The 25089-nt window shown below is 42.4% G+C and overlaps 1 protein-coding gene and 1 non-coding gene across 2 annotated transcripts in view; both read right to left on the reverse strand.

The window, feature by feature from the left end:
- Positions 1-3707: 3707 nt before the first annotated feature.
- Positions 3708-3809, reverse strand: LOC125999615 (U6 spliceosomal RNA). The gene has a single exon (XR_007492131.1). It is a non-coding gene; the product is annotated as a U6 spliceosomal RNA (small nuclear RNA).
- A 5962-nt stretch (positions 3810-9771) lies between these two features.
- Positions 9772-25089, reverse strand: part of OCRL (OCRL inositol polyphosphate-5-phosphatase) — an 81267-nt gene continuing 65949 nt past the window's right edge. The window contains exons 19-26 of the mRNA XM_049766656.1: positions 23741-23815; positions 21526-21612; positions 20992-21015; positions 17069-17185; positions 16097-16181; positions 15233-15360; positions 11647-11758; positions 9772-11449 (exon numbers count right to left, since the gene is read on the reverse strand). Coding sequence (XP_049622613.1) covers positions 11325-11449; positions 11647-11758; positions 15233-15360; positions 16097-16181; positions 17069-17185; positions 20992-21015; positions 21526-21612; positions 23741-23815 — 753 coding nt within the window. The 3' untranslated portion in view covers positions 9772-11324. The remainder of the gene's footprint in view (positions 11450-11646; positions 11759-15232; positions 15361-16096; positions 16182-17068; positions 17186-20991; positions 21016-21525; positions 21613-23740; positions 23816-25089) is intronic.

Genomic DNA, 25089 nt, shown 5'->3' on the forward strand with positions numbered 1-25089 from the left:
TGGATTATTTCCTGCTTCAGAATTGCTTCAGACCTGTGTCTCTTGACCTACCCGGACAGGGGCATGGGAATCCCTCTGTGGAGATTGTGGAACACACAACCCACCATTCAACAGAATGTGATCATTCTATGTCTGTCATTCTGCCTTAGTTCACTCAGCATGATACTCTTCTCTTCATATTCATCCATATATAAGCAAATTTCGTGACCTCATTTATTCTAGTGGCTTTGTGGTATTCCACAGTGCAGATGTACCATAGTTTCTTTATTCTAGGTCACTTGGGTTCACTCAATGATTCTTGAAGCTTTGCTAGCCCTCTTGGTTCTTGATGCCTAGGCCCTTGCCATCTAAGTCCATGCTTGGCTGCTTGCAGCTTCTTGTGGCTCATGGCTCTACCTCTCTGCCACTAGATGGTTATCATTCCCCTGTTGCTGTTTGTATTTTGCTGCTTCCTCATTCACTCTCTGTGCTGTGTTTCTGCCACCATTAGTCTGTGCCATCTGCCAATATAGTCTCCTATGTAGTGTCCTATGGTTTTATATATATATTTCATCAATCTCCACCCTTAGCTGTTTTTCTAACTGGGTGCACTCATGCAAGCCATGTTGAAAACTACCAACCCAGTTCTCTTATTTGTTCTCATCCTCCATACTTCTTTTATAACAATATTTTCCATGTCATATTCCTTAGCAACATCATGTTTAAAAGCTGTGTAATATTCCAATCATAGAAACCTGGCATGTACTTACTTGCTCTCTCTGATGGCTGTGTAGATGATTACCAGATCTTTGGCTCTAAGGTATCATGCTAGGGTGAGAATTCATCAACTGACACATTTATGTCTCTCTAGGATCATCTTCTGGAAGCAGAATTACTGCTATGAATATTTCAGCACCAATGTTTCAGATTCTCTGTACATATTGTCAAATTATTCCCAGATAGGAGTACTCATTTCCCCCTCAACAAACAGCAGATATGGCCCAGGAGAGGGTGACACTGGAGTGATGTAGTACTAAGATTGTTGAGTCCCAACAGATTGTGTCCCAGTTTAGATGTGGGCTACCATGTAAGGAGAGGTGAGAAAGTCTTTGCCTTTGCAGATTCCTGATCTACTGGAGATAACAACTGGGATGTGATAATTTAAGTGTAATTGCAAACAGTGATGCAGGCCCAGAGGAGAGGAAAGGGTGCAAGGAGAGGATTGGCTCTAGGTGAGAGGGAGCAGACAGCAATCATGGACAGAAGTCCCTTGGGATTGAAATCCAGAAGCTGATGTGGCAGAACGTGGGAGGAGACTGGAGTTTATGACAAATCTGTTGGTCCTTGTGGGTTCCAGAAAGAATTCCAGGGATGTGATCACATTAGGCATTGGAAGAGCACTTATCAAAATAAATAAGAAATTTAAATTTGAGCCATGGTAAAACGGGGATGGGGAGAGTTAACAAACTTTTCCATTGAAATCATTGTTGAGGGGAAGACTTGGTTCAGATGTACGAGTGGACCAGGGTTTGCACATACAAAGCAAGCATCAGACCTATGGTACTATCTCTCCAGCTCATGTAACCATTTTTAAGTTCACTTTTGTATGAAGAACTTCCGCATTGTTGAACAAAGTATTTTCTTTCTTTAAAAAAAACTATATTTATTTATTTATTGGTTGGTTTTATGGCCACACCTAGCAGTGCTCAAGGGTCACTCTTGGCTTCTGCACTCAGAAATTGCCCCTGCAGACTGATGGACTATATGGGTTGCCGGGAATTGAACAAGATCCCTCCTGGGTCTGCTGCATGCAAGGGAAACGCTCTACCACTGTGCTATCTCTTCAGCTCCTGAACAAAGTATTTTCATTGTGCAAAGCTGAAACCATACCCAGTAAACAACCATTTTCCATTTCCGCACTCTGCAGCCCTTGGAAGCCACCCTGCTACTATCTGTCTCTATGAGTTCCACTGCTCTGGGGTCCTTATGTGAGTGAATCTGTGTAGTATTTGTCCTCTTGTAACTGGCTTTTGTCACTTAGCACACTATTCTCAGGCTTATCTAGGCACTATGTGTCAGAATTGCCTTGAATTATAATTTGGGTACCTTTCCAGTTGTGCTCAAGAGCCTGGGGGCCACTCTGGTAATACTTAGCCCATAAGTGTGGGTTTGTCCAATGTTTAGACCCAGCAGTGCTAGGGATGTAGTGATGATGGTCCAGGCTTCACACAACAGTATTGGGTGAGGGAATAGGTACCATGGATTGGGGCTTTGCACATTCAAGGCACAAACTCCATTCCTCTGGATTCTTTCATGGCCTCTTCGTTGCATTTTAAATACTTCATGATATTTCAGTTATCTTTCAATGAACAACACCCTTGAGCTATTGTAGGCAAAAATGCTATGGATGTGTGTATGCAAATATCTGTTGAAGTGTTGGCTTTCAATACTTTTGCATCTATAAAATGATGTGCAATTTCTGGATCATATGATCATTCTATTTTAATTTTTGAAGAACCTTGAAAATCATTTTCAAAAAGCAAATTCAGCAAGAATGATTTTTCTGCCTATGAAATTATAGACCAGAGGACAGAATGTGAGCTGGAGAGATAGTGAGTCAAGGTCAGGCCATTTGAAACTTCTCCCATGTGAATCTTTTTTTTACAGTCCACTTTCCATATGCCACTACCCAATTCAAACCCTATTTTTCTCACATTTGGGGTATCTATTTAAATCTATTTTGGGGGGGTTAAAGTTTTGTGGTCATACCCGGTGATGCTTAGGGGTTACGTCTTCTATCTCTGAGCTCAGAAAACACTCCTGGTGGTGCTAAGGGAATCGAGGCTGGATTGGGCTCATGTAAAGCAAGTGTAAAGCAAGTGCCCTACCCGATGTACTAGAGCTCTGGTCACTCCATTTCTAACTAGTTTCTCAGCTTTCAACTTTTCTTTATTTCATTCTGTCTTACACAGCATTGCCAGCACAATCTCTTCAACACCTAGCTTTGATATGGTTCTTTCACTTCTCATTGTCTTACCTCCTTCTCTCCCTCCTTTTTCCTTCCTTTTCTCCTTCATTTCTCCTTTCTCTCCTACTTCCTTTCCTCCCTTTCTGTGTTGAAGAACACAAACTTTGGCCTGTGGTCATATTCTGGTCTTTCAGTAGCTAACTGTCATTTTATGTCATCTCTCAGAGCTGTGTTTGATGTTATAAAAGTGAGATTGAGGGGTGGTAGCAAAGCGCTAGGGCCTTGCACGTGGCTGACCCAGAATGGATGTGGGTTTGATCCCCAGCATCCCATATGGTTCCCCGAGCCAGGAGCAATTTCTGAGTGCAGAGCCAGGAGTAACCCTTGAGCACAGCTGGATGTGACCCCAAAAAATAAACAAATGAAAAAGGCGACATTGAGGAGTCAAAGTGATTATCAAGGCAAAAGGTGATGACACATTAGTACAGCAACTGGGAAAATTGATATCTCTAATTTTAGTTATCAGCACTATTATTATAGTTAGGAGAGGGAGCACACAGGAAGAAATAGAGAGAGATCAAATTGTCAGATATCTCCCAACTTCCTCCTGAGTTAATGGTTTCTGATTGCAGGTTGAATATAAAGCAGCTGCCATCCCTCTTTTTTGTTGTTATTTGGGAACCACAACTGCTTTGACAGGAAAGACCTCTGAGGACAATACCAGGAGTAATCCCTGAGCACTTTTGGGTGCAACCACAAAACCATTATAGAACGCTTCATGAATCTGAAATGTCATCCTTGTGCAGGGGTGATGTCAATCTCTGTTATTGCAATTTTAGTCTATGTCCTGCCAAGGCAAGTCGGAGCATTATTATTATGATTTCTGCTTTTGATCTGCTGAAACTAAGAGGTGGAGTTCAGTTTTAAAGTCAGACATTTAGAAAATGACAGAGGTGGAATTTGTACTTAGTCTGACCATGTCTGACTATTGGAGTGTATGTGATGAATCACTACAGTTTCCTGCTTCCCAATTCCCCAAGGTGGAGGTCAATGAAGGGACAGCAAGGGATGAATGGAGAAACATAGAATAAATGGTATATCGTAGGTCTAGGGACAGTCATTCACCTAGAGAGCTAAGTTAGAAAGCCCAGGAAGGTATTAGACTCTAATACTCTAATAATTAGAGAAAATATGGATGGAGTGTGGTTGAAGGTTAGGCATATCACGGAGGCAGAGACAGTCTACAGTGCTTGTAAATAAAGTTTTACTCCCTCCCTCCCTCCTCTCTCCCTTCCTTCCTTCCTTCCTTCCTTCCTTCCTTCCTTCCTTCCTTCCTTCCTTCCTTCCTTCCTTCCTTCCTTCCTTCCTTCCTTCCTTCCTTCCTTCCTTCCTTCCTTCCTTCCTTCCTTCCTTCCTTCCTTCCTTCCTTCCTTCCACTTTCTCAGACACACCTAGTGGCACTCAGAAGTCAGACTAAGTGGATGACTGAGAGTAGCTGCCAACATCTCAGGATCTCTAAAACAAGTGCAATCACCAATGATAACATATGGGAAACATGTTTGGCATCTCCCCAGTACACCTGGCCTTTGGCTTAGTGTGTTTCCGTGCCTGATTGTGCACTTGAAGAGGGGATGGGTCTTTGGGCAACTGCTTTTCTGTCTACTTGCATATCTAGGAGCTGGGAGAGAGAATGTCCTTGGGTACTATGCTGGCTTTGTTTTGCTTTCAATAAGAACACGAAGACGTGTTGCTTGGTTACAAGAGAACATATGTAATGTATGAGCAGTCATACAAGAGCAGGTATAATGTAAGGGCAGCTAATTAAAGTGTATCAACCTCTCCATGACTTGTTTCTTCCTTTGAGCTGCCAAGCTCCCAGACTGAGACCCCAGGAGAGAACTAGGTGTTTTACAGATGGCAGAGTTGGAAGAACTGGGTGTGCTACAAAAATAACATTGGACATGGATGATAGAGGACAACTTGGAGGCAGGGAATGACAAAACTGAGTGGAGGGAATCAATAGCTGAGTTACTGACTCTGTATGTGACCCTCAACTCAACAGACCATGCCTGAACTGGAAACTTAGCAAGGTAAACTCATGGGCCTTACCCCAGACCTTTGGACAGAGGTTGAGTCTGCCAAGTTTCTGAGGAACAATTCACTCTAAGAAGTGATAGTCTGGGGCTGGAGACATAGCACAGCGGTAGCGTGTTTGCCTTGCAAGCACTGACTCAGGACCAATGGTGGTTCGAATCCCAGCATCCCATATGGTCCCCGTGCCTGCCAGGAGTGATTTCTGAGCAGAGCCAGGAGTAACCCCTGAGCATCGCCCGGTGTGTCCCAAAAAACAAAAAACAAACAAACAAAAAAACGTGATAATCTAGGTGTTTTTTTTTTATCCCAGGGTTCAAGGAACCATATATGATGTCTGAGAATTCAAGCAGGGGTTGTCCATGTCGAAGCCTTACTTCCTTTATTTTCTCTCTGTTCCACATCCTAGAAAGTTTTAGAAATATTTCTGCATCATTAAATATTTTCTGCACTCACAAAAATATAATCAGCTAGTCAGCTAGCTAAGGTGGAGTTTAGGCATGAATCTGTTTACTTTATTGTTATTATTGTGGTTTTTATTGTGTGTTTAAGTGTGTGTGAGACACCCAAGCTGTGCTCAGGACTGGCTCTTTGCTTAAGGATAACTCTTGGTAGAGTTCAGGACATGATATGGGGTTCCGGGAGTCAAACCCATGTTGGCCATGTGGACAGATCAGTTTTAAGTATCCACTTGTCTAAATCTGGGCTTCTTGAAAGTTTTCCCACTAGTAAATCCTTTTTGCCCGAGGATTGTAACACAGACAACTTCTGCAGAAACATCTGGAATTCATGTTGCTGAATTTGAACGAATTTTTGGTCAGGTGTTCTCAGAAACCTTGGACATTTGGAAAAAGCTTTCAACTCCCCCCCCCATATTCAGCTAAAATATGGGGCTATCACCCACAGTTTAAGAAGCTAGGTAAAATTAGTGGTTTTTAAATACTGTGACCATAGATGGGTGGTTGACACCACTGGTCTAAACAGAAGACAGAGAAGTGAAGGGCAGTCACAACCATAGGGCAGAGCAAAGAAGGCAGCATTGGCTGGGTGAGACTCCATGAGGGCAGAACTAGAGCAAAGGTCAGAATGAAAGCTGGGCTTTTTTTCACCAGGAATCCAATCGCTAAGAATCATGTACTCAGGGTAGAGGCAAGTATGAACTAGAAAAATTTCAAGGAAGCTTGGGATCAAAAGATAGTACAGAAGGTAAGGCAATTGCCTTGAAAGCAGCTGTGACACTAGTCTGAGTCTCAATACAACATGTGGACCTCTCTAAACCCAGCCAAGTGTGGTCCCTAAACACTGCCAAATATTCCCCCACACCCTCCCAAATTAAAGTAGTTGGGCAGTTGGACGAGTGTTATGAGTAACTCCAGAGGTCCAACAGCAGCCTAGAGTAAGAGTTTGGTGATGGAGCTTGTTATTTATTCTTTATACCTTACCTGCACTTGCCAAAAGATAATGTGGCAAAACCCCAAAATACAGAAGTATGGGAGTTTGCTGAGCATGGGGCCCAAGTTTATTGAGCTGACAAGGTGGTTGCATCATATGAGAACCTGAAGGTCTTAGGTAGAGCGGAAGACTCCATGTCACAGGATAAGAAGCTATAGGGCAAGCCCTCACTCAAATACTCAATAGGTTTATAGAAATGACTATGTACAAATCCAGAGAGATAGTACAGAAGTTAAGGTACTTACCATGTACAAGGTACCATGTTCAATCCCTGCCTTCAAATATAGTTTCCTGAGCACTTCCAGGAGTGACCCTGGAGCACAGAGCCAGGAGTAAGCGCCTAGTACTCCCAAACCAAAACAGACTCCCAAACTATGTATGATTGTTTATAACTATGTTTAATAAAACCAGGTCCTTGAACATTTTATTTGACATTAGCCAGACATTTTAAAAAATGATGTTCATTCAAACCACACTGACCATGGATCTGCCATGTAGCACCTAGCGTATTCCAAACACTATGCTTGCTACTCATTTTTGTTCTCAACTAATATTGCAGTACCAAGGAGGCCAGGGGAAACTTTGGATTTTCTTCTAACTTTGAACATCATATCTTGATTTTAATGCAGTAATGTTGGTTTACTATACTGTATATTTGTAAGGATTATTGATTCACATCTCTTCAAATGTTGCATCATGATCATGCCAACCACCAAAAGACCAATAACCCTTTACCACAATTCTCAAAGTCTCTGTATCCTTTACTCCCACCATGCCCACCCTCCTGGTAACCTTAGTTATATTAGTATTTAAGGTTTTGTTTTTGTCTGTTGCATTTTACATTTTCTTTTCTTTTTTCTTGAGGGGTCATAGCCCACAGTGCTCAGGGCTCTGTGCTTAGGAATCACTCCTGGTAGTGCTCAGTTGACCATGAGATATTGGGGATGAAACTCACGTTGGCCTATTGCAAGGGAAGTACGTTCCCTCTGTACTATCTCTATGGTTCCTGTTGCATTTGATTTTAAATGCACTTTGGAAGCCACTGAAGAATTTTTTCCTCCAGAAAAGTGAGGAAGTTTATGCAATTGAATTATGTAAATTCAGCACCCTGGCCATTTCATTATCTAGGTCAGGAAACTGGAAGTTTGCTAATTCAAGGTCTCATGGATGGGAAAGTGACTGATCCAACACTGAAAACCAAACCTCTGACATGAGGCAAACACTGCAGAATGTTAACAGTTGGTATTCATTATTTCTTCCTTTGATTCTATAGTCTGAAAGTTTATCTGAAAGTTAATAGTTATGATGTATAGTTCCATAATTTTGTAAGTTGGACAAAAGAACTAATTTAACTTCAAAGCTTAAGATCTTTTTGCCACTAATGGTATATAATGTTGTTGATTAAAGGGAACCTTTTTTCTCTTTCTTTTTGGGCCACAAGTCTTCAGAGCTTCCTCCTAGCTCTACTCTTAGGTATGACTCCTGGCAGTACTTTGAGGACCACATGGAGTGCTAAGGATCAAATCTGGGTCACTCTTGTACAAGGCAAGCACCCTACCCATTGCACTATTTTTCTAGATCCTGACCAGTTATCTATTTTTTGTTTTTGTTTCTGTTTTGGGTCACACCTGGCAGTTCTTAGAACTAACTCTTGACTCTGTGCTCAGGGTTCATTTTTGGTGATGCTCAGGGCATGCTGGTGATGCTCAGGGCATGCTGAAGATTAAATCTGAGCCAGTTATATGCAATGTAAGTGCCATATCTGCTGTATTATCTCCTTAGCCCACTTACTAAAGTGATCTAAGTACCTCTTATCCTCCTGTGAGTCTTTCTTTCTCCATTGCAACAATGGACTTGAATTTGATCAGCTTTAATTATTCTCCCTCTAACAGTCAAGATCCCCTTATGGTAGTGTGTAGCTTTAGATTTAGGCCTCTTTCTTTTGTGCACTCAAATTTGGGTGGTGAGTGAGTGGGCAAAGCATATCCACTGAGTGAGATCAGAAGCTTACTCCTGAAAGTATACAGTACGATAAACCACTGGTTCATCGATAATATTGGATGAAAAAATTAACATCTCCGGGGCATGGTGTGGTAACATAAATCTAGAGGATGACCCTGTGCTCCAAAAACATATTACAGTGTGGTAAGCCAACACTGCCTCAACTTTAAAATAAATCAATATCCTTTTCCCTACCAGTTACTTGGTTACCTGAATCCTCAAAGGTTAAAATAAGAATCTTTGGCTTGCCTCTGAAAGCATATGACTTTTTAAAATTAGTCTCTGGAAATATGTGACTTTTCATCTCTCAGACCAAATATATAAATAATTCTTCTGTGATTTGTGATAGGAAATGACACTTATAGGCAGAGCTGTGTGGACTCCAGCCATCAAGTGGGGCCCAGTGACACAAACCTCCCGTCTTTGATTCTTCCCCACTGAAAGCAGGCTCTGGTTTTTCACACAACATATTTATTCAGAAAAATTACAATAAATTATAATAAAAAAGATAACACGGAATACGGGATTCCACTAGCAGCTTTGCTTAGTGACCAAGACATTTTGGAGAAATGTAACAATTACAGAATAAGAGTCAGAAAACAGTAAAAGGGAGACTAATGTAACTTTACCACGTGAGTTTGAACCATTTCTTCCCCAAAATAACAAATGCTCGGTCCTTTCTTAACAACTGAGGCAGAACTCTTTACCTTTGAGAGGCTAGACATTAGAGTTACTTAGGAATTGGTGGGTGAGTGCTGGAGGAGGCATAGGCTGGAAACAGATTTCTTTTTTTTTTTTTTTTTTTTGGTTTTTGGGCCACACCCAGCGGTGCTCAGAAATAGCTCCTGGCAGGCACAGGGGACCATATGGGACACCGGGATTCGAACCAACCACCTTAAGTCCTGGATCGGCTGCTTGCAAGGCAAACACTGCTGTGCTATCTCTCCGGGCCTGGAAACAGATTATGTCTGTTCTCTTTCTTATCCCACCTCTACCGGGCGATTGTCTGATAGCCTCCAACCTGCATGCATCCCAGGACCAGAGCTAGGAAAAATGACTCTGGCAGTAAATTAACACAGCACATCTGACTTTGGGAGAAATTGCTAGGAAGTTGAACAAAGCTCACTTACCAGCCCCTTGAACATCTCAAGGTCCAGGGCTGGCAATATACTACAAAACGTTGCCTAGGAGACGAACTTCCCTGTCGTCGAGTTAGGACTCTGCCACGGCGAAGATAACCTGTGTCTGCTGTGGAGGTGATATCATTACTGGAGGTGACGAAGTCACCTGTTAACTAATTAATTCAACACCTCGCCCCTCATCTGTCAGATCTGCAGCGATTTGGCAACAGTTACTTGACTCTGAATTCCGTAACTTCCCATCAGCGGAGAGCTGAATCATCTATTACAGGATTATATATCCTTTCTAACTCCAAGAACTCAACTGATGGGGAGATGGAACTGGAGAACCCATTTGGTGGTGATGTGGCCCTGGCTCTCTCCTTAAATGCTCTAGAAGAGTAGGGAGTCAATGCTCAAGGTCAGCCAGAGAGTCTGTACGTTAGCTCCTTGGAGCTAATATTAATAGGCAAGAGCGAGTTGACTCAGGTTGGCTTTGATGAAAGAAAACCAAGAGGAAGTCAACTGCTTTGGTGCAGTGATTGTTGGCTAGTTTTCCAACCAATATAAATTTACAAAAAGGCTACCACAGAGCAAGAAGGTTGGGGAGGGACGGAAAGATGCTTGGTTGGTCCATTGCCCAGTATCTTTTAGAAAGCATCGAATAAGGTGCCAGAGCTGCTGGAAGCTGGCTGAAGTACCTAGAGTCAGCTCTGCTGAGGGAGAGTGGATTTACCCCCCCTGACACTTCAGGGGACTTCAATTCCCTCACTACCAGAAGGACCATCTCTCAAGAGGCCCACTGCAGACGCAGGCTTTGTTTTTTACTGTAGTGTAAAGTGTTGCTCCTGAGATGGATTTCTAGGTGGGGGGATTGGTGCCAGAGACACCCGGGATACCTATCATGTCAAATTGGAATAGGAACAGAAAGGGATGGTGAGAAATAAGACCTGTCAAGCATGATTCTTCTAACTCCTGAAATGCTCAAAGTGATTCCACTATGATTGTGATTCTCTCAATGGGGCATGATCACTAGCTCTCAAAAGCTCTGCTACTAATGGTGGTAGCAGAGGATATTTACAGGATATGGTTCCACCCAAAGGCATACAGAGGCCATTTAGTAGTAATGCACAAACGCCTGTAACAACCACATGTAGACAGTTAAGTCACACTGTTGAGGACACCCAAAGACTCACTAGCCTGATTCAGACGTCCTTTGGCATGATCGGAACTAATGGGGTGGAATGCAAAGGGGTAGTGCAGGGAGGGAGGAGGCAAAAGTGTGTTAGGTGAAGGATATGGACCAGTCTGAGCTATAAGTAGTGCTTGTAGGTCTAGAACAGGAACATCTCAGAATCTAGACCTTGGGTGCAAAGGATTAATCAGACAGCTGGGCAGGAGAGGAGGGCAACAAACACATCCCCAGGTAAAGGAGTGTAAATACAGATCTCTTTGTTTTATAAAGAGAAAACACATAAACACCAAAATACGGTAACTTTGGCTTGGCAATATAAGTCTAAAGGTATTTTGCTGTGTAGAATACGGAAAAGGTGGGGTTAGGAAACTCTCTTTGCTTTGTACTAGAAACAGGAGCTTTTTGCATGCCAACAGTTTTGAGACTCCTTTCTGTGGAACGGCTTTTCAGATTACTGTAAAATACTTGGTGCAAAAGGTCTTCTGCCTCTAGAATCTTGGAGAGTAGAAGGGGAAGAGTCTTAGTCTTCGTCACTTCCAAGCAGAAAACCCAGAAGGAACTGGATAGCACGCTGGCGGTCACCTGGAGTCTGTCTTGCCAGAAGGTTGGGTGGAGGCCTCATGAGAAGACTTGTGAAAAGAGTAGCTAGGAGAGAGAAAAGGAGAGAACGCTTTGTGAGAGACATCCTAAGTCAAGCCTGAGGAGTGGTTTTGGGGGCTAGAGGATGAGACTGGCAGGAAGTGGCAACCATGTGTCTGGTCAAGAAGGAGCTTGTTAAGGAACTGTGTACACAAACTGTCCCTCCCAACACCTCCTACCTCTTTCATAGGAAGCATTCTTACCAATCATGTTAGCGTTGACATTGTTATGTTCGGAGAATTTTAAGAGTTCTCGAAGGAATGCCATCAAATAACGGAAAACATTTCTATGGCATCTTGGAAGCTGGGAAATCACCTGGTTTTTTAAAGGGGAAAGTTGGTAGTGAAAATACATGAAAGTGAGTAAGAAAAGCTACCATAATATTAGTTTAGACTCCAACCTATACTGGACCACCTGTATAGGTTGGTCATCTATACAGTGACCATCTGTCACAAGCCTTTATGTTTTACTCCTAACTAAATACATTTTATTCGGTTTTGGGTCACACTCAGCAGCTCTCAGGAGTTACTCCTGGCTCTGCACTCAGATATGGCTCCTGGCAGACACGGGGGACCATACGGGATGCTGAGATTCAAATCACCATCCATCCTGAAACAGCTGCTTGCAAGGCAAATGCCCTACCGCTATGCTATCTCTCCGGCCCCAGTGACCAAATAAACGTTAACTCTGAAATGGTTTGGTCATACCTGTTCACGCAATGGCAAGGCCACGTGGCCAACCCACTTTCAACTATATACACAACCTCCTAATCAGGTTGGGGTTAATATGCTCATTTTCCATTTCTCCAGATGGATAATCCTGGCATCCATCAAGGAGTATAGTTTTCTTTGCTGTCACTTATCATGGATGGAACTCCTCCCTATAATCTTGAGTTAGATTCACATGTATTCTCAGCAAGCATTCTTTTTTATATTTTATTTAAACACCTTGATTATGTACATGATTGTTTGGGCTTCAGTCATGTAAAGAACACCACCCATCACCAGTGCAACATTCCCATCACCAATGTCCCAAATCTCCCTCTTCCCACCCAACCCCCACCTGTACTCTAGACAGGCTTTCTATTTCCCTCATACATTCTCATTATTAGGACAGTTCAAAATGTAGTTATTTCTCTAACTAAACTCATCACTCTTTGTGGTGAACTTCCTGAGGTGAGCTGGAACTTCCAGCTCTTTTCTCTTTTGTGTCTGAAAATTATTATTGCAAGAATGTCTTTCATTTTTCTTAAAACCCATAGATGAGTGAGACCATTCTGCGTTTTTCTCTCTCTCTCTGACTTATTTCACTCAGCATAATAGATTCCGTGTACATCCATGTATAGGAAAATTTCATGACTTCATCTCTCCTGACAGCTGCATAATATTCCATTGTGTATATGTACCACAGTTTCTTTAGCCATTCGTCTGTTGAAGGGCATCTTGGTTGTTTCCAGAGTCTTGCTATGGTAAATAGTGCTGCAATGAATATAGGTGTAAGGAAGGGGTTTTTGTATTGTATTTTTGTGTTCCTAGGGTATAGTCCTAGGAGTGGTATAGCTGGATCGTATGGGAGCTCGATTTCCAGTTTTTGGAGGAATCTCCATATCGCTTTCCATAAAGGTTGAACTAGACGGCATTCCCACAACAGTGGATAAGAGTTCCTTTCTCTCCACATCCCCGCCAACACTGTTTGTTCTCATTCTTTGTGATGTGTGCCAATTTCTGTGGTGTGAGGTGGTACCTCATCGTTGTTTTGATTTGCATCTCCCTGATGATTAGTGATGTGGAGCTTTTTTTCATGTGTCTTTTGGCCATTTGTATTTCTTCTTTGTCAAAGTGTCTGTCCATTTCTTCTCCCCATTTTTTGATGGGATTAGATGGTTTTTTCTTGTAAAATTCTGTCAGTGCCTTGTATATTTTGGAGATTAGCCCCTTATCTGATGGGTACTGGGTGAATAGTTTCTCCCACTCAGTGGGTGGCTCTTGTATCCTGGGTGCTATTTCCTTTGAGGTGCAGAAGCTTTTCAGCTTAATATATTCCCATCTGTTAATCTCTGCTTTCACTTGCTTGGAGAGTGCAGTTTCCTCCTTGAAGATGCCTGTAGTCTCAATTTCCTGGAGTGCTTTGCCTACATGTTGTTCTATATATCTTATGGTTTCGGATCTGATATCAGGGTCTTTCATCCATTTGGATTTTACCTTCGTACATGATGTTAATTGGGGTTTAAGTTCGATTTTTTTTGCAAGTGGCTACCCAGTTGTGCCAACACCACTTGTTGAAGAGGCTTTTTTGCTCCATTTAGGATTTCTTGATCCTTTATCAAAAATAGGTGATTGTATGTCTGGGGAACATTCTCTGAGTATTCATGTCTATTCCACTGATCTGAGGGCCTGTCTTTATTCCAGTACCGTGCTGTTTTGATAACTATTGCTTTGTAGTAAAGTTTAAAGTTGGGGAAAGTAATTCCTCACATATTCTTTTCCCAATGATTGCTTTAGCTATTCTAGGGTGTTTATTATTCCAAATGAATTTCAAAAGTGCCTGATCCACTTCTTTGAGGAATGTCACGAGTATCTTTAGAGGAATCACATTAAATCTGTACAATGCTTTGGGGAGTATTGCCATTTTGATGATATTAATCCTGCCAATCCATGAGCAGGGTATGTGTTTCCATTTCTGCATGTCCTCTCTTATTTCTTGGAGCAGAGTTTTATAGTTTTCTTTGTATAGGTCCTTCATATTTTTAGTCAAGTTGATTCTAATATATTTGAGTTTGTGTGGCACTATTGTGAATGGGGTTGTTTTCTTAATGTCCATTTCTTCCTTATTACTATTGATGTATAGAAAGGCCATTGATTATTGTGTGTTAATTTTGTAGCCTGCCACCTTGCTATATGAATCTATTGTTTCTAGAAGCTTTTTGGTAGTCTTTAGGGTTTTCTAAGTAGAGTATCATGTCATCTGCAAACAGCGAGAGCTTGACTTCTTCCTTTCCTATCTGGATTCCCTTGGTATCTTTTTCTTGCCTAATCGCTACAGCAAGTACTTCCAGTGCTATGTTGAATAGGAGTGGTGAGAGAGGACAGCCTTTTAGAGGGAAGGCTCTTTTTCTCCATTGAGGATATATGCCACTGGCTTGTGGTAGATGCCTTAACTATATTGAGAAAGGTTCCTTTCATTCCCATCTCTCAACAAGCATTCTTACAAACGCTTCATGCATCAAAGCATCTCAGGATTAAAAGTAAATATGAGAAAAATGAAAAAAAAAAAAAGAAAAAAAGGTGGGGCCAGAGAGATAGTATAGCGGTAGGGTGTTTGCCTTGAATGCAGTCAATCTTGGAGGGACCTGGTTTGATTCCCAGCATCCCATATGGTCCCCAAGCCTTCCAGGGGGCGATTTCTAAGTGTAAAGCCAGGAGTAACCCCTGAGTACCCCTAAGTGTGGCCCAGAAACCAACCAACCAATCAAGTTAAAAAAAAAAGAAAAAGCTCCAAGTTTCTCCCAATCCTTCCTAATAATCTCAGATTCCCAAGTACAGTTAACTTTTCCAACCTTACCATGAAGTGGAGATATTCACCCAGTTTAAGTTTTCGATAAACAGAAACTGGGTGGCAGGTCTAATAGGAAATAAAACAACCTAAAATATAAGGGTCCCAAGTCTCCATGCTGGTGTCTGTTATGGATAATGAATGCGGACATAGCTGGTACATTTGTCTTTGTGAAGTGGATAATCTCCCAATGACAAAACCTGCCCCCAAACACATCCTCAGAGACATAAGCACCACCTGTCGACAGATGCGGGGATCCTGAGAAGAGTCGAGGCACCGCTGATACAACTCATAACAGATAACAGGCTCTGGTAGGGCCTCCAAGAAGATGAGCAGCGCTTCAGCCACGGAGTGATTACTACCAGCTGGAGAAACTAAAGTCAAGGGAAAGGGACTCCAGGGAAAAGGCCCCACAGAAGCCCTGTGTGCTCCAGTCTTCAAACTCCCTCCAGGACTATTTTCCTTCCTCTTTTTCAGAGAGGCCTTAACTGGGGTCTGCTATCTCACTAGTCCAGGGACACTGAAGCTGAACTGTGGTAGAACTAGTGGGAAATTCTTGGGAGGTTCGGCCCTGTCAGGAGAACAGGGCCTACAGAATGACAGTTTGCACTGAGTCCTTGAAAGTCAATGCTGTCTTCCTCCCTGCTCTAATAACAGGATAATTATGTGTCACATGCATGAAGCAGCACAATTCTGATGGGTCCTTTGTTCCATGCCTATAAAAAGTTGTTACTAGGGCTGTGGCCAACCTGGATTTGATCCCTGGCATTTCATATAGTACCCTGAGCACTGCCAGGGTTAATTCCTGGAGAAGACCCAGGCGTATAAACCCTGCACATCACTGGGCGTGACCCCAAAACAATAACATTTTTTAAAATGTTATTACTGTTGCCAATACCTTTTAGTAAGAGTATGACATAGAAAGACGTGAAAGGTTTCAAAAGGAAGTGAGAAACACAACTGGTAGTTAATGGGTTCCCTACAATAAAAGACAGCGGTGAAGAAAATAAAGATGGAAACACAGAAAATCAAATGTTAGCTGGGGAGAAGAGTTTGATCAAGTCCTCATCCAGCTTCCTCAGCCTTTTTCAAAAAAGATACGGACTTTCTCGGGAATGCTGGTATCCAGGCAGTCAATGATCTGCTGTAACTCGTCCTGCAGTCCAGGGGTCTGGAAGAGGTCTTCCTACCGAGGGGTTAAAATAAATGAGACAAAACAAAGAAATCAGGCTGACAATCACCCCAGGTTCCCAAGAGCAGCAGGGCACAGAGGGCAGGGTGGACAGACACGAAAGGCAGGACAGAATGAATGCATATTGATGATTAGGAATGGCGGCGCAGAAAGGCACCTTTAGCATCTCAATAATCTTTGAAATTTTATTTTGAATCAGAAAACTCTCCTCAAAGGTTTTAGCCTATTCTTGAAATGGTAGGGGAATAGAGGATCAGATCGAGAGACGAGGCATTCCCACTTCTAGCCTTTAGCTAAGAAGTAGAGTCCAATCAGTAGCATTGCAGTTGAATCCTAAGGGATGCTGAGGTAGGAGTAAATGGCATTTCCCGCACTAAATCTTGATTTCAAGTTGCATTCCTCTTTGGTTGGTAAGAAAACATTATCTTTCAATTTTGCTCCAAGAAATTCTTTTGTGTGGTGAAATGGGTTGGGGCTGGCTAACTTATTAGAAACAATTTTGAGCGATGAGGACCAAGCTAAAAACATGAACTTGATGTTTGTTTTGGATGATGAACTCTGCAATGCCAATGTGACAGCTAAAACATTATAGACCTTCTGCACTGGTCCAGGAGAAAACATGTCTGGCCAGGATACAAACCTGCCTAATTATTTTTGGCTTCAGTTTTGCTTAAGTTTATGTCATGGGTTTTTATTTGAGGTGCCTCACCTCTCACAGTAAATAGGAATATTTCCATCTACCCAGGCATCCAAACAGTGCTACAGCATGCAGGTAGCTTGGGGAAGTTAAAAACACTCAACTGATGGGACATTCTTATTTCCTTTCTTAATTCCTGACAGACTTGCACACTTCCCAAAGTTTCAAACCCGTGTTCACTTACTTGTCGAGAGGCATATTTGAATAAGTGATCTACCAGAAGCCAGATCTCCTTGGGAATCTGAAGGGGTCTCTCGCTGGCACCATCATCCAAGGGACCCATCTGCAGAAGGGATTTCTTCTAATGCACAAAGAGGAATGAGAATCAAAAACTTCTCTTTGTAACATAATCTCCTTCATGTAGCCACTGTGGATCTAACAAAGACTCCATCACTGAGAGTTGGGCATTTTTTTTTCTTACTGGGGACAGACATTCCTCGACAGAAGGCACTTGTAACTGATCCCCAGGGTTCAAGGCTCTCATTTTTTAGATGGCTCACTCAACCATCAAACATTTCATCTGGATTTATTGTGTGGCAGCATTGTGAGTTACAACTTCTTTCTAGAATGCCACTGAAAACCAGCTCTCGCATGAAAAAAGTCATGATAGAGTCCACACACGCACCCAAGAACTTATGGGGCCTTACATTACAGTTGCTGTCATAGGATTTCTTGAGACTAGTGCCAACATTTTGGTTTCTGTGGATTTTTAACCTATTCTTCTTTGGGGTCTCATCCTACATTTACTACAGTTGTCATTGTTGATTTAAATTAGATAATTTCATTCTTTGAAACAGAAGAGAATAATAGTCCATCTCAGACCTACATTCATGAACCCCCTGAAGGTGAGCTTGACGGAAGTTCTAATGTTAATGTACTGAAATGCCTAAGCCTCTAGAGACCTTCAAACAGCACACTGAAGATGGCTGAGCAAATGCTGAACATACTAGGCAAAGTCTAGGGTCTGAGTCCCTGCATCATTCTTCTTTCAAGCTGTCTTCCTTCCTTATTGTTCAGTTCTCCAGAAATCATATAAAAGAAAAACCCAAAAGTGATTTGAATTAGATAAGTAAATTTGAATTTGAAAATGGCTGAGAAGTTAAGTCAATGATCTTACATTTAGGCAAATCTAAATTATATTGGGGCTGGGGATACAGTTCTGTGAGAGGCCTGAGTTCAATCCTTGACAATACTCATGCACAAACATATTATATTCTATTATCACATCATATCTAGAATAGGTTAAAGGAAATTAGAAGGCAGTGTTACAAAAAACCCTAATTGTGAATGGAGAACATTTTTGTGCCTCTTCCCCATTTCTCTGTCTCCAGCTTAACTCAAATATTCTCTATGTCAACTTTCCCTAAAAAATAATCATCTTAAAACATGTAAAATCAAGCTATAACTTCTAGCCAGTAGCTTTAAAAGAAAAGAAACATCTGGGCCAGGGAAAATAGCTCAGTGGTCAGGGTATATGCCAAGTCTGTGCAGAGATGTGAGTTTGTGCCTTTGGCATCGCATGGCCCCTCAGGCACCAGCAGATGTGGTCCCAGTGGCCCTCAGCAAGCCAGGTTAGAGCACCATCACATTTTTGGGCCTGAATATGGAATTATTTGGCTACAATGACCAAGTATCCCTGGAAGTGGTCTCCTGCCCCGAGCATAGTTTGGGAGCCTCCCCCAAATTATAAAAAGAAATATTTCATTACTTTGAGACCATGTAGCCATAGAATGAGTTAAGGGCTCTCACGGTGGTCAATGGTATGTTTTTAAAGCCGTTAAGTGTTTTAAGGGGATAAGAAGAGAAGGCAGTTCATTACTATTCAATAGCTGATTTTCCTTACATGTTTTATTCCTTTTCTTAACTTGGGGTTCTCTCAGTTGATAATCATGTTTCCTATAATTGTCAGAATTTTCGCTAGTGACCCATCTACCAGCTTCTTTCTGACTATATTAAGTCCAGGCATGCATCTATCAGAGTTGAAACACTATCCATCGTGTACTGTTAACTTGCTGGACAAAGCACAACATATGATCAGATTCTTCTAGTGGATGCCTCCAAGTTTAACAGAAATCTTTCAGTGCTGATTCATCCAATTGTTGATTTTCTTGTACTGAGGAATGAAGGCAACAAAAGGCACTTTCCCAAATTAAAAGACAGAAGAACATGGCTTGTGATGAACAAAGGGGCCTGGAAAAGGAGCCTTCTCAATCTTTAGAGGCTTAGAAAAGGCCAATAAAATGGCAGTAGGTTACATCAGCCATCCATTATCCATTTTCAAATTCATGCATGAATTTATTTTCTTTTGTCTCCAAAGGCCTCATGGAAGGAAACATAGTGTCTGATGTAGATTTGTTCCCCAGCATTCCTTTGCCTCCCAAGACTTACTGAGTGTATCCCCCCAATTATTCCTAGTGTGGGCCTTTTGGGCCTCTACCACTATGGTCCCAAACAGCACAACATCCCCGGTTCTAGCAGTGAGCCAGGGCATGGTTGGCAGAATGGCCAGAAAAAGCCCCTGGGCCCTCCTGAACAGTGCTGGGTGCTCCTCCACTGCAAAAGAAAAAAATCTACAAATCATCTTAAATCTGAAATGTCTTTGTTTTGATTTTGGATTACAACTCAGGGTTTACTCCTAGCTTGCTTGGGGGATAATATGGGAAGCCACGGATTAAAGCCAAGTGAGTTGCATGCAAGATGAAACTGAATTTATTTTCTCTCTGTTGTTCCTTTCTCTCTGTCTCTCTGTTTTACTTTCTACCTCCCTCCCTCTCTTTCATTTTTGGGCCACACCTGGAGGTGCTTACAGCTTACTCCCAGCTCAGTGCTCAGGGATCACTCCTGGCTGTGCTTGGGGCCAATGTGGGGTGCCAGGATGGAACCCAGTCACATACATGGCAAATGCCCTACCTATTGTTCCATCCCCTGAGCCTTAATTTTTTTTTTTTGGTTTTTGGGTCACACCCAGCAGCACTCAGGGGTTACTCCTGGCTCTATGCTCAAAAATCACTCCTGGCAGGCTCGGGGGACCATATGGGATGCCAGAATTTGAACCACCGTCCTTCTGCATGAAAGGCAAACACCCTACCTCCATGCCATCTCTCAGGCCCCTGAGCCTTAATTTTAAAGAGAGACCAGGTACTCACATTTTGCTCTCTTTCAACAAGGTAAATTGGTTCCTGATATGGACATAATTTTTAACCTTTATGCTAAAACTAGAAACTAAAGACCCCAAACAGGATATTGTACCATCACCAAACTGCCTTAAAGTCTACTAAGTGGAGAGCTTATGGGAGAGAGACTATGTGAAAGCACTTTAAGAATATTTCTCAGTGACAGCTCAGTGGGCTGGAGGGCATCTCCATTTGTATTCATGCATTTATACTTTAGAGAATTTCCCCACCTGTTAGAATGAAGAAAAACAGTCTCCTGTCTAGCTCTGAGTCTACACACACCGTGCTATATTTCTCGAACATGCATGTATCTCTTTTAGTTATTAATCACTCTAGCATAAAGCAAATCATTCTCAATGCAGCAGAAACTCATCTCTTTTGGATTTGTTTGGGGCTACCTTCGGCAGTACTCAGCTCTTACTTCTGGCTCTGTGCTCAGGAGACCATTGAGGATACCATGGATAGAGCCTAGATTGGCAAAATGAAAGGCAATCTAGATCTTCTGTTCTTCTTTTATTTTATGGTCCTTCTTTTATTCTCATGGAAAATGGAAGAAGCTAAGTAGCACCATCTTCCACATCATGAACTTTCAGATACTTCCAGATGGCTCCTTAGCTATTTTTCTTTTCATTGAAAAATACAGATAACAAACTGTAGTCCTACTGCTTTTCATTAATGTTTCCTGATACTATAGTGAATGTTTTCTTGTACCTAAGATACCCTTGAATATAGAGGGACACAAGTTTGGAGAGTTGAATACCATTGCTTTTTATGTATTGGGTCTTTAAGTTGTTGGAGCCAGTCAATATCTTTCCTGTGTAGCAGACAGTAATAACCAATAGGCTGACTTTGGTCACATTCTAGCTCAGATATGGGAAAGTCTAGGGACAAATTCCACGGGCTGGCACTCATAACCACCAATGTGTTACATTACCTTTTCTGGAAGGCTGTCTTCTTCCTGAGAGCAGAGCAGGAAAAGAAAGTCATTGACAAAAAAATGATTAAGGTTAATTCACAGAATTAGACACAGATCAGTATTCCTAGCACTCACTAGCTTACTAGCTAGATAGGCAGCACTATAGGCTTTAAGTTCGGCAAATAAATTGTGATGGCTGAAAATAGAACACATTCTCAGGTGCTACTTTTCCACTCTGTGTTAGCAATTGTGCAGTGGACCGAGGGTATTACTGAAGAAATAAGCCTGGGCACTCCTAGACTTTTGTGTCTTTTGGCGGCTGCCAGCCCAATGCCCACTGGTGTCTCTTTTCCAAATGCTGCTGGGAGGCAGCGTCTCATCTTACTCTGATGCCCCTTCGGTGGACAATTTTGCTTGGTGGGCCTCTCAGTGGCCATTGGTGGAGGAGATCCACTGCTACTCTTCTCACCCTGCCTAGCTTCTAAGCCACAGCCCACAGAACTTTTGTCTTCCACACCCACTCCCCACCTCAAAGGGCCCTAGAGTTCTCACATTTGGAAGTCCCTCTGGAATGAAAAGGAATTTCCTTTCAGACCACTGTGGGTCAGAGGATCCATCATTATCCCCTACGGTGTCTTCCTATAAGGTGTGAGAGAAAAAAAAAGAATAACAGGGGAAAGAGAAGAGAAGAGAAGGCACCTCTTTAGTTGTCTGTTTCTTGTGCTGTTATTGCTTTGTTTCTGAGCCATACTCGGCAGTGCTTAAGGCTTTCTCCTGGTTCTGTGCTCAAGGGGTCACTCCTGGTGGGGCTTGGGTGATACTATAGGTACCAAGGATTGAACCCGCATTGCGTCCATAGCATGCAAGGCAAGCGTCTTGTGCTATCTAGACAGTCTGTCTTGTGCTGTGATTACTATTCAATAAAAGGGGCCAGACAGAGTTCAAAGGGTCGAGCACATGCTTTGCATGCAGGAGGCCTGGGTTCCATCTATGGCACCTCATGCTCCTCTGAGCACTGCCGGGAGTAACCCCAAGCACTGAGTAGGAACAGATCCCAGACTGCTGGGTGTGGCCCCCAAACAAATGAACAAAACTCCCAAACATACAATTCAGTAACAATAATAGTGACAATTACTGTCAGACTTAGGGAGCATCTACCACATGGTAGGACCTGTACCAAGAGATCGTACCATTTAATCTCCACACATATTCAGTACAGATACTTCCATTTACAGATGAGGAAGGTTCAGGGTCCAAGAGGACCATTTCACTTATTCGGTAGCTGAAACCAGATTAGGACTCAGGTCTCCAGTGTGACCACTGTGCTCCTGAGGACAACTCCAAAAGCATATGCTGTCTGCTTCCTGCACATGGAGCACTTCACTGCGTCAGAAAGGTGTGAGGATATATTTAGTTGGGAAAAGTGAAATGGTCAGGGGCTAGAGCGGTGGCGCAAGTGGTAGGGCATCTGCCTTGCACGTGCTATCCTAGGATGGACCTTGGTTTCATCCCCAGGCATCCTATATGGTCCCCCAAGCCAGGAGTTATTTCTGAACTCATAGCCAGAAGTAAACCCTGAGTGTCACCGGATGTGGCCCAAAAACAATAAAAAAAATGAAACGGACAGGAACTATCACAAGGCAAAGCACTTAAGTAGAAAAAGAAAAAGTATTGGGGGTCTGACCACTTTGGGCCTGACCATCTTCATTCTTCTCTTCTTAATTTCAGACAGACCTCCAGTAAGTCACTAGACTTTGCCTTGGGTCTCTTCTACAAAAGCAACAAGGAAATGATCCAAGATACAAGGACTGGTGGGCAAGTACTGGCAGAGGATGCCAGCTGATGGCATCAAAAGCTCCTCACACCTGCCTGGGATCGTCAGTCACAATCTTACCACAGATCACCAAGTGCGTGTCTCAAGTCTCCAGAGTAGAAGGAGGAAGCCTTATGTGACTGTCAGAACTGTGTCAGGGGCAGGGGCTAGCAGGGGAGGTATTTCCTGACAAGTCCCTTAATGGCTTTTCAATACAGTGGGTAGGTCTGTTTCAGAATTATTAGATACATTATGGATTAAACATGGCTCTGTGGGTTTAGCTGGACGTAAAAATACCACATATAAGATGAGATGAAAATAATCAGGAGTCAAGTCACATGTTTCATAAACTACGCACTTCTTATACAAGAATAATTAAAATTATTTAATTAACTTGTTGGTTGGTTTGGGGGCCACACCAGTGGTGTTCAGGGCTACTCTTGGCTCTGCACTCAGGAATCACTCCTGGTGGCGCTTGGCAGATCATATGGGATGCTGGGGATTAAACTTGGGTCAAGCCATGTGCAAGGCATGTACCTTACCAGCTGTACTTTCACTTCAGCACCTACAATTATTTTTTAATGTGAAAATAATTCTGAGTGCCAAATATCTCCTTGAAGACATTTCTGGAGCAAAACCTTTCCCCATAATCTAGGACTACAAATAGAAAACCTAATGATCTTTTTTTCTCATCCATAAATACATGCTACATAACATGATGAGTCAAAGTGTACAGTGTACAGATAGTATATATTTATATCTATATACTGTATATATTTATCTATATGGCAATGCTCAGGGGTACTCCTGCTCTGCACTCAGGAATCACTCCTGGTGGTATTCAGGGGACCATATTGTGTGCCAGGAATGGAGCCAGGTTGGTTTCATGCAAAGCAAGAACTTTGCTCACTGTACTAGTTCTCTGTCCACAGATTTTTTATATTATATATTAACCTGCCAAACTAGGCTCTCAAAGACGTTTTCCTTTGAGTAGTATCCAATGACCCTTATAGATGTTGTGTTAAATGCCTTTGGTGGGAAGGGCATGAGATGAGAATACACAAAGAAAGAAAGACATGCTCTCTGATGTGGGTTCACAGTGGAGTTCTAGGAATCCTAGCATTTAGGGTCTGACATTGTTATCTTTCATGAATATAAGGACTTAATAAGTAAAAGGCTACAACTAATAACAAAATAGGGGTTCAAAGGAAGGAGTGATGACTTACAGCTGGGATGTTCATGAATCTTTTATCTATTTATTTTTGGATTTAGGGTCATACCCACTCTGCTCAGGACTTATTCCTGGCTCTGTGCCCAGGGATCACTCATGGTGGGGCTCAGGGGTCCATATGCAGTGCTAGAAAATGAACCCAAGTTGGCATAATGCAAGGCAAGCACCTTAACCTTGTACTATCCTTCTGGAGCTTTTACTTATTTTTTATTGGGGGGAGGGTTGGGGCCACAATTGGCAATACTCATTGCTTACTCCTGTTTCTGTGCTCAGAGATTACTCTTGATGGTTCTCAGAGGTGATATGCAGTGGTGGGTGTTGGCCGTGTGCACAGCAAGTGTCTGACCCCTGTATAAGATCTCTGGCCCTGTCAGTGGACTTTTAACAACAGAGACTTTTAACAACAGGATAAGTCCTGGCATTTTGAAGATACAGAGAGGATATTATAAGTGAACTGGGCAGAAATAAAGGCACAGCAAAGGCTGTGTAAATTACTAGGTGTAAAAACAAGGGAAAATTTACTCCTTGGTTTTCTGAGGTGCATGGCAAATGTTAGGAAAGGAGTGTTGAAGACAGACTTTGGGGACTTTTAATGACAGTGACTATTTGTATACTCGTACATAGGCAGGGCCAGTCACTAATCCCTTTATTGCGGGGCTTCTTAAACTTTTCCCACCTGTGAGCCATTTGCACCAGAGAAATGTAACACGATTGAGCAGACATGACACACTGCTAATTTCCAATTAATTTCTTTTTGTTTCAATTTCCTTCCTTCCTCCCTTCACCCCTCCCTCCCTTCCTTCCTTCCTTTTTGGGGGCGGGTTTGGGCCACACTTGGTGACTCCTGGCTATGCACTCAGAAATTGTTCCTGGCTCGGGGGACCATATGATGCTGGGCATTGAACTCAGATCCATCCTAGGTCAGCCACGTGCAAGGCAAATGCCCTACTGCTGTGCTATCGCCCTGGCTCAACTTATTTTTATCCCTGTACTCACAAGCAAAACCTTTAACTAAATCTAGTGCGCTCAAGCATGATCTCTTCATTAGTGTGATCTATAAGCAACACTAAAA

The sequence above is a fragment of the Suncus etruscus genome, chromosome X, assembly GCF_024139225.1.
Source record: "Suncus etruscus isolate mSunEtr1 chromosome X, mSunEtr1.pri.cur, whole genome shotgun sequence".
NCBI lineage: Eukaryota > Metazoa > Chordata > Mammalia > Eulipotyphla > Soricidae > Suncus > Suncus etruscus.